The sequence below is a fragment of the Megalops cyprinoides genome, chromosome 12 (assembly GCF_013368585.1).
Source record: "Megalops cyprinoides isolate fMegCyp1 chromosome 12, fMegCyp1.pri, whole genome shotgun sequence".
Taxonomy (NCBI): Eukaryota; Metazoa; Chordata; class Actinopteri; order Elopiformes; family Megalopidae; genus Megalops; species Megalops cyprinoides.
In genome coordinates, this window is record NC_050594.1 from 5824119 (window position 1) to 5838531 (window position 14413).

Below are 14413 nucleotides of genomic sequence, written 5' to 3' on the forward strand. Positions count from 1 at the left end.
TTTTGGAGTAACTGAAAAATGATGTAATGATTTAATCATATATATATATATATATGTATATATATAGCAATTGCTATTATCCATAGTGCTACACTACATAAAACGCTACGACAGCTTAGACAAAAATTGCATTCATTGCGGAACACACTTCTTCCAATTATGACAAATCAATACATAGGAAGTCGTTGTTTACATTAGATGACCTTTCCTTCTGGTAACAGGCCTACATTTTTTTTTTTTTTGGTTATTTACTAAAGAAAATGGAGATGTGTGTTGAAAAGGCAAAGCTTAAATGTGTTTACATCATGAAAGTTGTAATTCTTTCGAGCTTACGCTTGGTTGTGAATATTATTAGGTACAGATTGTGTGGGGGAAATGGGAAATTTGTACAAATTAACCGCTAACGGCATTTCCTACGACTTTGTGCATAGGCGCGGTTCCTTTTTTAAATAAGCCTGTGACTTCTTCAAGCATCAGTTACTTTACCCTCAGTTGGCAGCGAGAAATAAATTAGAAATATCCAGATATTTATACCATGACTTCTATGTTCGTAAAATCAATGCGGATAGAATTTTAGAGGAACGAGCTCGAGCCAAACTCATGCTTTGACGAGAATCTGACTATTGAAAACCAGTGGGCGGCTTTGAATTTTGACTTCGTTGTCCTTTAATATACTGTGGGATGGCAGTTTCCCTTGCTAAGATATAGGATTAGGAGTGTTTCCAGTGAAAGAGGAGTTAAGTCGGCATAGTGTGAACCGTCCCACCCCTGCAATAGGCTAAAGTAGTATTACAGCTCGTAAGACCGGTATCCCGCCATCACCCAGGAGACCGTTCTACTTGGGTGTTCCATGCCCTGAAAGTTTAACCAAAACTGGGGACGGCTGGGTAGTAGGCCAACTGAAGATCTTTGAATAGACAAGCCTATCCAGAAATAATGTGCTTTTACGGGGTGTAACAGAAGTCAAATTATTTAAAAAATGGAATTAAGGGAAGATTTACAAAACGGGGTGAATATTAAGCAAACACTCGTTTTATTGTAGCCTACCGATGTCAGTGGTTGAAAGCAAACAACTAGAAAACAGAACGAAAATGAAATGACGAACTTAACAAACCACGGTCGAAATGTTTCATTGCAAAAAACTAATTTTTTGTCGAGATAAATGTAAACAGACTACAAATTCTTTCGATAATTAACACTGGTATCTGTCAAACAGGTAGCCTTATATACGTAGCGGCAAACATGCCTGTCTTTAGGCTGTAACCGCTTAGATTACGGATTTCTTCGCGACGTAGGCTACAGCGGGCGCTGTTCATAGCCAGCAATGCAATACTTCTCTTTTTAACTTCACATTTATTAATTCCACCCTCCACATATTTCATTCTTAGTTTGAGCAAAACTTTCCCCAGGCCAGACCTTGAAGCGACATTTGCTAAATACCATCCTTTACAAACGCACGACCTTATTCCTTGAGAAATATGCAAATAGGGTGACTGGTAAGAAATGTAATTAAATCGGGTTACCAAAGTAAAAGGATCAACAAGCCGCCTTATGGACCATCGCTGATCTTGTTGCTATAACAACAGTAAACGGGTTGCCTGTGATGTGCCACGGCAGCCATTCGCGAAGGCATTTCGCTCTGGTGATATTTGAAAACCTTTTTGTGTCCGCGTATGTGTGTGAAATCTGCTGGGGTACAAATCTGCCTTTTTGCCTTCTTAAGTCTATAGGTCTACATGTCAATTTATTGTTTTCAATTTTCCAAGACCAGGAGCCAGTTTTTTCATGTTAGCAATTTCCCTTGTGCTTTGCAATGATGAGGAAAAGTATTATTTATGTGAATTGCATTATGCAGTTGTGCTCCCAGTTGAATAATAGATGGAAATATAATGTCTGACAGCCAAGTATAATGGTAAATTTGTAGTACATGGTAAACTGCAAATTGTAATCATTCACACAATTATATATAATATAATATAATATTATATTGTATTATATATATATATATATATATATATATATATATATATATATATATATATATATATGAAATAACTGCCTACAGAACGCACTAAATTCATAGCAGTAAATTTGCCAGGTCGATATCGTCATTTCTTAAGCAAAGAAGTCTCCAGCAAGAAGCTGGTTACCTTTTGATCCTAAATATCAAAAGGCCATTCCTATTTAATTCCGCACTGAAGTGGGTTTGACTTAGGGTATCTCACCCATCAAAAGGTCTGGAATGAGGTACGTGGGTATACACTCGTTTAATGACAAGTAATGGACAAATCCGAGGTCCTGCATTACCAGTGGAAAGAGAGAGAATAAATTATTTAAAAACGATTAGCCTTTCGGTTTGTCCTGTACAGATTCTGTCCTCGACTTAAAATAGCTATTTTAAGCGAGGCGGATACCATAGAAAACAAACAAGAACAGGAAATATTCCCGCCGTTTATCAATAATAAGAGCTATAATAAAGATAATAATTAAATTTACATAATTAACATTACTTTGTTGTTTTTTAAGCTCGGCAATATTTTTAACTTAAGTTAAAAGTAAGTCTTTTCAGGAAATCATCTTCGCTTTGATAATTTAGCAACATCAATGTGATAACAAACAACTTCAAAATATAATTTAATGACCACCACTAACACCTTTTAGGACTCTTTCAAATAACTGACTCGAAATGTAATGTTAAATGCCCAAGTACACGACGGTCGAAAAGTAATTCATGCGCGGAGCCTTAACTGAACCTTTCATTTTAAAAAATGCTAACATGGATTTCATTTTACATGGGCGACGGACAAGCGATTTTACAAAAACAATTATTAGGAAAGTATTTGATGTAATTTTGCAGATAAAAAATAACGACTGAATCCAAACGATTTAAAAAGGGTTGATTTATTTCTTCCACAAGTGAAAAATTGTGTCCGATTTCATAGGGTTTCTATCCGTAGTCACTTGTTCGTCCGTAAGACCGGCAAAGCAAAATAGTTGAAATATGCTCACACCACTCCTAAAATAAAGGGCGTCATTGTGCAGCTATGTGAACAAGGACGGCGTATAGAACTTCGAAAAAGAATCTGCATACGCAAAAATAGGCTAATGTTCACACAATTTATGTAATGCATTTTGATATTCGAATAGTTTTTAGACCTCGCACGTTCACTTCCGCCGATTAATCAAAGCGCGTGGGACATTGGAACAATCGCTTGGGTCAAGTTTTTTGCAAATTTGCATTTGCCGTATTTTACTGCTGAAAGGAAAAGAAAGTTCGAGCGCGCTGGAGTAAGTACTTTCTCTTGACAACTTCAAGGCTGTCAATCAGCTGGTATAGTTCACTGACACGCAGCTCAAAGACTGGAACCAAGAAGCAACCTGCTATCACAGAACTTGCAAATCATTCCCTCCTACTTAACTTAAAACGACGTGTTGTTAAGAGGTCCAGTTGGGCCTGCTGCTGGAGCATTCTCATTAACTACGGTTTTACCAAAATTCAGATGTAAAAATTGACTTAAGATATATTTCGGTGCAATGACACAATAAAATATGTGAGTTCTCCCTCCTAACTGAAAATGAAAACGGACTGAGAGTTCATGTAGCAAAAATGCCTACCTGAAGAAGCTGTTGTCGTTGCATATTGGAAACTGACGGAGCCTAGTTTTAGAGCTTCGCCGCAAGCCTACTGCACAAGGCTCGAGGCATCACGGCATTTATTTGAGCTCAAACTCTGTCACTGTTGACTTTAGCACAAAGCAAAGATTTCACTGCCCCGCTAGTTTAAAAATGATTATTTTACCAAGATATCGATCAGTGTGCTATAAAAATTCAGCTTAGCACTATGTGTAAAATGAGCAGAGCGAAATTTAATATCTGTGTAAATTTACTGATATATGACGTCTTGTTATTCAAAGTTTACACTCGTGGAATTTGGTTGTACATGTACACATCCTGTATGTATTTATATTGTCCTTTCATTGTTTACTAGCTGTGTTTATTCACAGATCACCGGTGTTTAAAAGATGATCTGTGGAAGCGAACGGGAAAATAAAAGGTAGACTGCACTTTGCGCGCTCAGAGAGCGAGGGGGATATCGGGTACTGGAGCAGACATGGCCGAGCTTTAGAGCGAGAACGAGGGCTTGCGATTCTCCAGACTGTGAGAGAGGAGAAAGACAGGTTTCTCGCGGCGATCGCAGTGACATCCCGGAGTTTTGATTTATTCGGCGGAGAACTGTTTTATCAGTTAGGATCAGTGGAGAGGGAGACACTAAGTAGTTTAAAAGTATCCCCCCGACAATAGCTGAGTGATACAGAACACAACAGGTTAGAGCATCACATTCAGCCTCCATTGTTCCCAAAGCTGGCCCATTTTCCCCGTCTATTCTCCGAGGCCCCGGGACGCCTTTGTGTGGTAATGAAACAAATTTCATCCTTACAGCGCAACTTGTGTGTCCTCCCGCAGGGGGGGAAAGTGAGAAAGATGGGGGGAGAGAGAGGGAGAAACGAGCCTGCAGCAAAAGGCCTTACATTTTCCAGACTCTATGAAATTTAAGTCGGATTTGAATGTTCATATTTATGATCCTGTTCGGCATATCACAGCTCAATACAGATTATTAACAATAATAACTAATAGTAACAATTATGACTGCAGGTCTGTAAGATGCGCTAATAGATTTGGATTTGGGTTTGTTAATGGATGGATATGGAGGACATTTTGAACAGGGCCTACAGATCCATTTTATAGTACTGTCAGGTAACATTGCATCCTAAGGCACGTGGCAAATAGTACAGATTCCTAAAGCGATTTGTAACATATTGTGCGCTTTTTAGCATGAAATGGTAAAAAGCGCACATTACCAAGGAGTTATGAATATCAATGCTGTATTTTTATTTTTCTTTCCAATGTACTGTGTGTATATATAATATTTATGTTATGTTTACATTTGCATGTATTCATTTGGCAGACGCTTTTAGCCACAGCGCTTTACAAGTGAAGCAGACTACAACACAAGCAAAAAGCCATATAAAGAGTCATGCCAATATTGGTACTACTAAAATTATTAGCTTTCGTGTTAACTAATGTATATGTCTTGGGTTCACCTGCTTGCATTGTTTAAGAGCTTCGTTCAAGAGGAAAAGCTCCAATAAGTGTGCTCAAGTGCTTGGTTCCCAGTGGTGCACGGGTGTAAGGGCAGCGTAAGGGGGAAGTATGCTAATGCACTCATCAACAGCGAACAATGAAATGACATTGTCCGCGTGCTTCTCAGTCTGAAATACGTTTCCCTCGTACAGTGAATGCGGTTAGACAAACTCGCTTTCACTACCTTATCAAGCCACATTCAGTTCTGTATTTATGTCACTGTGCCGTGTACACGCTACTTGATTTCACAATTATTTCTTATGTTTGAAAATAGGTTTTCGTGCGGTTGTGCTTTTTTTTCTCGACAGAAACCCATGTGAAAGGGTAACATTCCCTTTTGGAAAATATTTACAATCCATTTTTATAACTGTATCAGTGCATTATGCTCAGGCATCTCAATAAAGAGGAAAGGTGTATTCCCTTTGGTTCCACCAAACTCACTCTGTCTCCTAAGACATACGAATGTGTTGATGTTTTCGCACTGAAATGGATAGGTGAAAACATTTTAAAATGAGAAATGTTAATCCTACTTCAAATACATTTAAGAAAACCACACATATGCACTTCAAATGGGGCAAAACAGCAGTGCTACCAGCATCATCGTAATAACATTACTATAATAGTAAAGTAAAACTAATAGTAGAAGAAGAAGAAGAATGCTGTTAATTTAATATTATTATTATTATTTAGTTTCCCAAAATGGATATGTTGTAGATAATTGTGTTATTAATACTATTACTACTAATAGTGATGCTAAAATAATAATGAATATCTCTGTACCTTGAAAACAGACGCTGTATGTGGATTTTCTTTTCTTTTTTTTTTTGCATGATTTAAAAAATAAAATCAGACGACCGGGTTCAGAAAAAATCCAAATAACACTTTAATATAGATTCTGTCCTTGTTGTCAACTACAAGAATACACATTTACAAGCCATAAATAAGGATTACACTAACGATTGAAGAACTTCAGTCTCCCACATTGCATCTAAAATTCAATTAGCAGCCCCTGGTCTCTTCAGCCTTACTTTACAACAGTTAGTTATTTTTGGTCTGTATTAAAAGCCGCCGCGTGAGCATGAAAACAGCAGGTTTCTTGTCACATATTAACAATTCATTACAAAATAATTACTAAACAAACCTGACAACTAAATCAGTGAGAAACATCAAAAAAATAAACTGGAATGCATGTGCCCAAACTCATTTTACAAATGTACAAATCTCTGGAAAAGTCCACGTGCGGCGGGTGAAATTTAAGAGGAGTTCATGATGGGTCTAGAGTACACACCCTGATAGTAAGACGTGTCGGTGGGTATTGGCGAGGAATCCAAGCCCGCTTTGCTCGCCATTGAACCCATTGACAGCGCCCCAGTCATGGGGGAACCGTACCCGGAGTAGTGCATCACCTGTTCGTAGGTCTTTAAGTCCATTTTGTGATGCTGCTGTTCCGAAGACATTAGGTTGTTAATGGAGAACGGGTGGTTGAAGGAGTAGTGGTGTTCGGGTTTCAGGTGCGCGTCGTGCGCCAGGACAGAGTGGTGCTGCGACAGGAGGTGTTGCGCCTGCGAGGTCGGCGAGGCCGTGTGCTCTGGGCTCAGCGCCTGGCCGGACTTCATGTCTGACATGGACCTCTTTGGGTCGTTGGAGGACGAGTTGGAATGGGGCGACTCGTTGCCGTTGCAGCTTTCGGAGCTGCTGTTAGATCCACCTTCGGAGGTCTTCCTGCCCGACTCCTTGCAAAGCTTTTTGTCGCACTTAAAACGCTTTTGCCTCCTCAGATAGCAGCCGTTCTCAAACATGTTCCCCGAGTCCGGGTGAAGAGTCCAGAAGGAACCTTTGCCTGGCTTATCCGGAGATCGAGGCACTTTGAGGAAACAGTCGTTGAAAGATAGGGAGTGCCGGATAGAGTTCTGCCAGCGCTGCTGGTTCTGACGGTAAAACGGGAAAAGGTCCATGATCCACTGGTAAATCTCACTCAGAGTGAGCATCTTGCTGGGCGACTGTTGGATAGCCATGGTGATGAGCGAGATGTAGGAATAAGGTGGCTTGGCGTGCGTGTAGCTTCTCCGGTACGTCTTCGGGTCCCGGGATCTGTTGATGTTCGACTGTCCGTACATGGGACTCATGGCGTTCATGTTGTTGTAGGACGTTAAGGCGTTCATGGACGGAGGCTGCGCGGTCATGGGGCTCATACTCGGGCTCAGCGCGGCGCCCATGGACGCCATCCCCGCGCCCATGCCGTTCATGGCCCCCGCGCCCGGTGACATGCCGGTCATGGAGGGGCTCATGCCCGTGTTCGCGTAGGACATGTTCATGGAGCCGGCGGTCATGTTGGCCGTTGTGGTCATGCCTGACATGCTCATATAGGTGTTCATAGAGTTCATTCCCAGTCCTGCGGTCATGTTTCCAACTGATGTGTAACACTGGAAAGAGAGCAAAAAAGGGTAAAGTTCAGGTTATGGTCAATTTCATTTCTGGCTATATTGTACCAAAATAACAACTGAAATATTGTTCTGCTTTGTAAAAAATGCTACAGGCATTCGTGCACATGTGCAGTCATTGCATATATCAATCAAGATACTTAATACAAGCAGGTATTAATTCCATACTTTTAAAATTCCGTTTGAAGAATGTGCATGCCTTAAGTATTTGAGAATAAATTCACAGCATTCATATACTCATTTTAAAATGTAATGGATTTCAGATAGTTTTACAATTTGTTTAAATCGATTAAAAGCTAATAACTATATATCAGTATTAATAACACAAATAATATGCACTGTAATGCAAATGGATGCAATTATGTTTTAAATGTTTTTCGACTATTTTTAAAATAAAATCTATAATGCAGTCTTATATCGCTACTACATTTTCTGTCAAAATCGCGACTTGGTTTATCTTAATGTAATGTTGTGTTGACATAAATTCTCTGACAGACTAAGTTAAAAATGCACACAATAATGTAAACGCCCACGATGATTAAGCTTGCTGAGTATGTGTACATGAATGTGCATGAATACCAAGTGGCTCTGCACCATTCCTTCAAAACTAAACATACCTTCAATTATAGAATTAAATAGTATGTATACACATTATCACAATTCGAGGTGAAAAAAGTTTCCTTTGCATGCCAAACCCAACTTTGTTAGGATAGTGCAGCGGAGAGATCGGGAGGATTTGGAGGCGCCTCAAGTCAATATTTGATCACACAGTTAATATTATCTCAGGGCTAATATTGAGTTGTATAAAATGGGATCGGCTTTCGACGAAAAAATATATATAAGGTACCAACCTCGGGCTCTCCGTAATAGGCGCTCCAGTCTGAATGTTCGTGTCCCTCCATTTTAACTGCACCGAGCATCATGGAAGTTCCAGTCACTTTTTTCCAGCGGTCTCTCAACGGCAGATGGGCAAGGCGTCCTCTAAAAAACGGTATCGGACGACAGGGTACCCAGGTCGTTGGTCTGTTCTCTGGTCAATGACTGGCTCATGTGTGTGTCTTTGAGCCTGCGGCGCCCACAGGCTCTGAAAAGCGTCTGATGATGACTTGAGTTGAAATGACGTTGGCTGCTGGCTGTAAACGCTGTGATATAGCTCCGTGCGCCAAGGCGAGCCTCCAATCCCCACTTCTTTGTTGCCCTATTTGAATAATCTGCTCACACCTAGGCGAGAGACTACTCGTTTAGCCCGCTCTTGTACACCTGCGCTAACTAAAAAAAGAACAGCCCTGTTTGAAAAGATTCGCAATGACCTAATCTCTGATTGTTTTACTTTAGAGAAAACGAGAGCGAATTCTGACTGTTGTTTCAGCAGAGCCCCTTTTTCTGTACTGTGCGCATTCATCTCAGAACTTAAAACTTTCAATTGATTCTTTTATCCACAACTAGGAGTGTGGTCCCTAGTTTTACATTTATAAACCAAGAGCATCACGTTGTAGGCTATAACGTGACCAAGGCTGAGTAATTTAGGGTTCAGTTTACCGTTTTATTTATTTACTTATTTACAGTATACAAACATGTAAAGGGGAACTGAATTTGCAAACGTCGAGACTAATTTGGTCGGCGCCAGGTGTTTACCATAACTGGCATTTACAGTTTAAAATAACATACATAATATATTAATATATCCATGTATCCTTCTTAACCGTGTATGTATAAAGAGAAATCGGACCTTTAGTAGGTTTTTGAGGAGATTGGTATATAATGTTAGGCAACAGTGCGTAAATTTAATCAAGATACATTATCATCTCAAGGGTTTACTGAATGAAGAGTAATTTTAACACAATTTCGACTGGATGTATTTATTTTTGCACACGTTGGCTGTGGGTTGATTGCACTGTGTACCTGATTCACGAGAAAAGTTACTGTTGGCACAGTGGATTCCAGCCAGGTTATAGCCTACTTTGGCCCACTAATAGCTTTTGTATTTCGTAACAAAGCAAACATTAAAGACTGACCATGATACAATCGATTATAATGCAACCGTGAAAATCACGATATGGTGACCGTATTGTTAACTGGAAGAGGTGACATTGAACTTTGAGAACCTGGCTGTGCAACTACAGTCTACGTATTACAAAGTACATCTACCATAAGTTAAAATATGTTTTTGCATTTTAAATAATTTAAAGTATTAATCTAATTTCATTAATTTCATATACAAATGTAGTGCTATTCAAAAGTCGCCAAGCGCAGGTCACCAGATTATTGATTCTGGAGGACTCAAACGCGTGCTGTTTGATATATTAAACAAAGTAAAGTTTATTTTATGTGTTTGATCATCACTCATTTAACGGATCACCTCGGCAATTGCTTCAGAAAACAGACAGATTTATTTGTATACTAAATGAAAGTAAAATGAATAGCCATGAAGCATTTCAGGAACATATCTGCAATTTATGAGCGAACAAACTACTGTATGACATGAAGCGCTTAATGATTGTGCTTTTTAATTATTAGTCCTACATTGTAGGTTTGCTGTCCATGTTTTTCAATCTGTGAAGCATTAACGTCTACAAAATTTAAGAATTTAACAAAATGTCATAGGAATTACGCGTTTTCAGAACAACAATGTTGAAATTATGTTCACGAAATTTACCAAAACTAAAATGCAAAAGGAACGCATTTGAATCAGAAACATTTTAAGGTGAATTTTAAGGTAAGGAGAAGAAAACTGTACCAAATGCACAACAATTAGCTATTCAATATTCGTCTGTGAATTTAGTGCGACAACAAACGTGATAACATTTCAATTAGGACGACCTGGGCTACAGACAGAAGAGGCGGCATTACACATTAGTCTACCGTTTAGGACACCATGAATACGAAATAATGAAAGAGCGTGATATATATTGGCTATTAAGATTGAGAGCGCCCTCTTTTGGTAGAATTTCCACCGGAGCAAAAACAAACGTCAGAAACGGTGACAAGAAATAACGTAAGATTTATTTTTCCGTGTTTTTTTTCAGGTTTTAAATGTATCTAACAATTTACAATAAACTTCTAACTCACTGGACACACACACCCAAACACACACACACACCAGGGTCCCTTAAATACACACAGACTCTCTCCTGTTAACATGGACTAACAGTTCAAAAGTCAGTCAAAACGGGAGGAATGCATAAGATGAAAAAAAAGTTTAATAAGGTTGCTTTTGAGTTTATACACGTAGATTACCTCAAACCTTAACCATATCCCTATCCAGTTCTGTTGGTAAAATCCCTATTTTATAATGTACTAATTCCATCATTACAATTTCATTTATCGGTTGTGTCACCTCACTGATGTCAGGGTTAGTTTGCTCTGCATCCATGCAAATGCACAGATAACAGCAGCATGTATCCCCAGACTAAGGCACAGTGGATGTTAGTAACAGACAAGCCTGTGGAGGTTAAATAAAACAAGATAACTCTATTTCAGGGAAGAAGTGGGGGAAAAAAACTCTATGTCAGCTGGTCCAAAATACACCAGGAGGAGGAAGTTCATCTCTGAGCAACATTATTTCTCCCATCTTATAGAAGAGATATGGCATGTACCTATCAACACATACAGCGAATAGTCACTTCACTTGTAGACTCTGGTATCGGTGAATGGATTAAATACCAAACCACCCTCAGCCCCTCAACAACAGTGGCACCGTGGGCAAGGCTAGTACTTAGAAATCCAGTCATAAGAATAACAAAACAAAAGTAGTTGGCATGAAGCACATGATCGAAAATCGATGGTACATGTCAGGTTGCCTTGTTTGTGTCATTTTTATATTTGCTGTCTATCCTATAAAAGTTAGGGGTTTTGGGCCCCTTAGAGTTCATTCCCCAATGTTCTGAACATGCTGTCCCACTCTGTCGGCACAGGGGTTCAACTCAGGGGCATTAACCTCAAATACATCTCCCTTGCTGTGGGCTCTGTCTGGCTGTGTCTGGCTGCTCTCTCATGCCTGTCCCAAAAACATCACTGCAAACATCTACATGCAAAAGCAAGCAGAAAATGTATAAAACTATTATCTGAAATGGAGAGGTACCCACTTCAGATAATATCCAATTCATCCATAAAGTTACTATGAAAATACTGTGGCATCAATCAATTACAGCCATGCTCATTGCCAATGGTTTGGCGTAAGCTTTTGTGTTCAGACACATGATAAACATCTCCCTTCCCTTTACTTAGCTGATGGAAATGTTTGGTGAAACAGGTCAGTGTGTGTCCGCATAATAAGAGCATGGAGTTTGCTGTGTGCTTTAGCTGCTGGCCTTCCCCAGTTGTTTTCCCTTTGACCTCACACCTTGATGGATGGGCTTTTCTGACAACCGACACCTCAGAGTCAAACAGGTGTTCATGGAAATCTGCTGGGTACTGTTCACCAATCTAATATGATGAGGTCAGTCCTTATTTTGATCAAATGTTGGGACTAAAAAAGTGTAGTATAGATATCACTCAACCAGCGCACTGGATGGATCAAAAGCAAAGTGTGTTATTTTCTGAGGTTAATGTGGCTTTGTGTATGTACGCGATTATGAGATTCTCAAACGCAAATGCACACAAAGATAAGACAGTAAAAACCTGAATACCTGACGTAAATGCCTGTCATATTTTAATTTCTACGTACAGCTATTAAAGCATGCCTTGGATGATTCCAGATAATTGTATCTAAAATGTACTCTTATGATCCAATAATCATACCTCCAGCCCCATATCTGACCAGCTTACAATAAATATGAACCTCAAGCTCCACATTTATACACACAGGCAGAATAACAATATTTTTCATAAGTAGTTAAAAAATCATATTGCTATTGCAATTGTAATTACATTTAGAATTGTGAGGGAATGTGTAGTTTTACAAACTATACTGTAAAGTAACTTCAGTTAAATGCGGACATTGTTAATGCACGTGCATGTCATATATATGCAACTACAGTGTAAACTTATTTTAAAATACTGAGCTGAAAGTGAATCATTACCAGACCTGAACAACCAACAGGTCAGTCACACGGCATGCTCACGGCGGTGAAGGCCACAATTCATATTTGCCCTAAATAAAACGGTGCTGTCCCGAGCTGTACAGTGCATGTTCACAATGAACCGAAGCCTTCCTGTTTGTGCTGGATCCCCACGGCTAGAACGTTTTCGGGAAAAGCACGTGCCCACGTTGTGGACAGAAAGCGCAAAGTCGTGAACGAACCCAAGGCCTGGAAGCATTTGAACAGTACCCTTGAGGAAACATAACGTGTGTAATATAAACAGTGGCTAGTTCAGTCAGACAAGTGAAACAAATTATGTGTTTGTGAACTGCAAGTATGCATGTGTGTACATACAAACACAGGGCAAGAACATGTCCATTAACAAGTATTTCCTATGAAACTGAACTAGTGAAGTGGTGATACACTAATTATATTATGCAGCTATATACTGAATCATAATAAACTGATGTTTGGTATCATTCATATATCAAAGACGGTCATCACCAAATGACAGTGCTGTTAGAACGTCAGCGGAACTATGGGAGGTGGTGAAATGGAGAGACTGCTTGGATTTAGGTTCCAGAATTTACCCCAAGCTCTCTGCAAATATTTCCACTTTAAACATCAGTTGGATGTCGGTCTCCTGACGTCATTCACATTGTGACACATGATAGAAACACCCGAGACTTCTGTATCCAAGCTATATACCAATGGGCACTGTGCTTGGTTCGCCACGTTGAACAACACAACACAAATCTTTTGGAGCCCCATATGTGTGCGCTACGGCTTCCTAACTGAATCGCCCACCTTTCCTAAGAGACTGAAACAGACCAGCATCTGCAGCTATGACAGAAACGTCCCCACGTCCCACTGTGAAGCCACATCTCCGCTGTCTTTAGCAGTTTTAAAGCCGAAAAGTCTGGGAGCTGGACAAAGCAACTTGCACTGCCACCACACCATTTAACCATCTTTTAACCAGCAAAACTTTAACATCGGGCCAGGTGTGGTGGCATTGGACCAACTGGAAATCCTCTCTTCCGTCACATTCGTGTTTGGGAGTGCCGTCAAAACCTGTGGTCAAAGGAATTTACATAAAGGAATACATAGAAAGGCACGACGGCATTAAACAGAAATGAGCCGCACTAATAAATACCAGAGCAATGCAAACCCAGCAACGCTTTCCGAATGCGTCCTTCCGTGGGACAGACGGCAGGTCTAATTCTCCCAGCACCCTGAGTGATTTGCAGGAATGTGGTAACATTTTCCCCAATAATACACTTATTTATGAATAGATTCATTGTGTCCTGCGCTTATTCCCCGAGAAAGCTCCGGGGCCAATGGGTTAAGCTTGTGATTCGTCAAAGCAAAATTAATACCGGGACCCCCTTTCTTGAGGAAAGCTACGGGAAAAAAAAAAAATGTTTGCTGCCAAAATGCCTGCGGTGACAGTAAACACTCCCGTGCCGGGGCCGAAGTTTGAACTGGCCATTATCGGCCACAGCTGTGACAACAGCTGTTGGCTGCAGGTTCGGGGCCAGGCCCCAGCGTGTTTACCTGGAAATGAATCTGAAAAGCAACAGGACTGGGAAGACACACAACCCGGGTTAAATAAAACCGAGGGCGGTCGCTGGCGGTGGCGGGCGGGCGGGGGGGGTGGTTGGGGGAGGGGGGATTATGCGGTTATTGCTCACATTCGTTCTGCCCGTGCGCAAACACCGGCCGTAAATGGTTAAGGTTTTCCCCAAATACGCACCTTTTCATATTGAGAGAATCAGCCCGTAATGCAACAATGTCTGTGTTGGGGGGGGG

General features: G+C 40.2%; 1 protein-coding gene across 1 annotated transcript; it reads right to left on the minus strand.

The window, feature by feature from the left end:
* Window positions 1–6052: 6052 nt before the first annotated feature.
* foxa2 (forkhead box A2) lies at window positions 6053–8809 on the minus strand. The gene is made up of 2 exons (XM_036542540.1): window positions 8435–8809; window positions 6053–7565 (listed from the first exon to the last, which is right to left on the minus strand). The coding sequence occupies exons 1-2, from the start codon at window positions 8504–8506 to the stop codon at window positions 6396–6398; spliced, it is 1242 nt and encodes a 413-aa protein (XP_036398433.1). The 5' UTR covers window positions 8507–8809; the 3' UTR covers window positions 6053–6395.
* Window positions 8810–14413: the final 5604 nt, after the last annotated feature.

Excerpts from the sequence above, each read along its gene's own strand:
- foxa2 (XM_036542540.1), bottom strand. The coding sequence starts at position 8,506 with ATGATGCTCGGTGCAGTTAAAATGGAGGGACACGAACATTCAGACTGG. Across the intron at positions 7,566-8,434 it reads CCTATTACGGAGAGCCCGAG|TGTTACACATCAGTTGGAAA; the intron begins GTTGGTACCTTA and ends CTCTCTTTCCAG.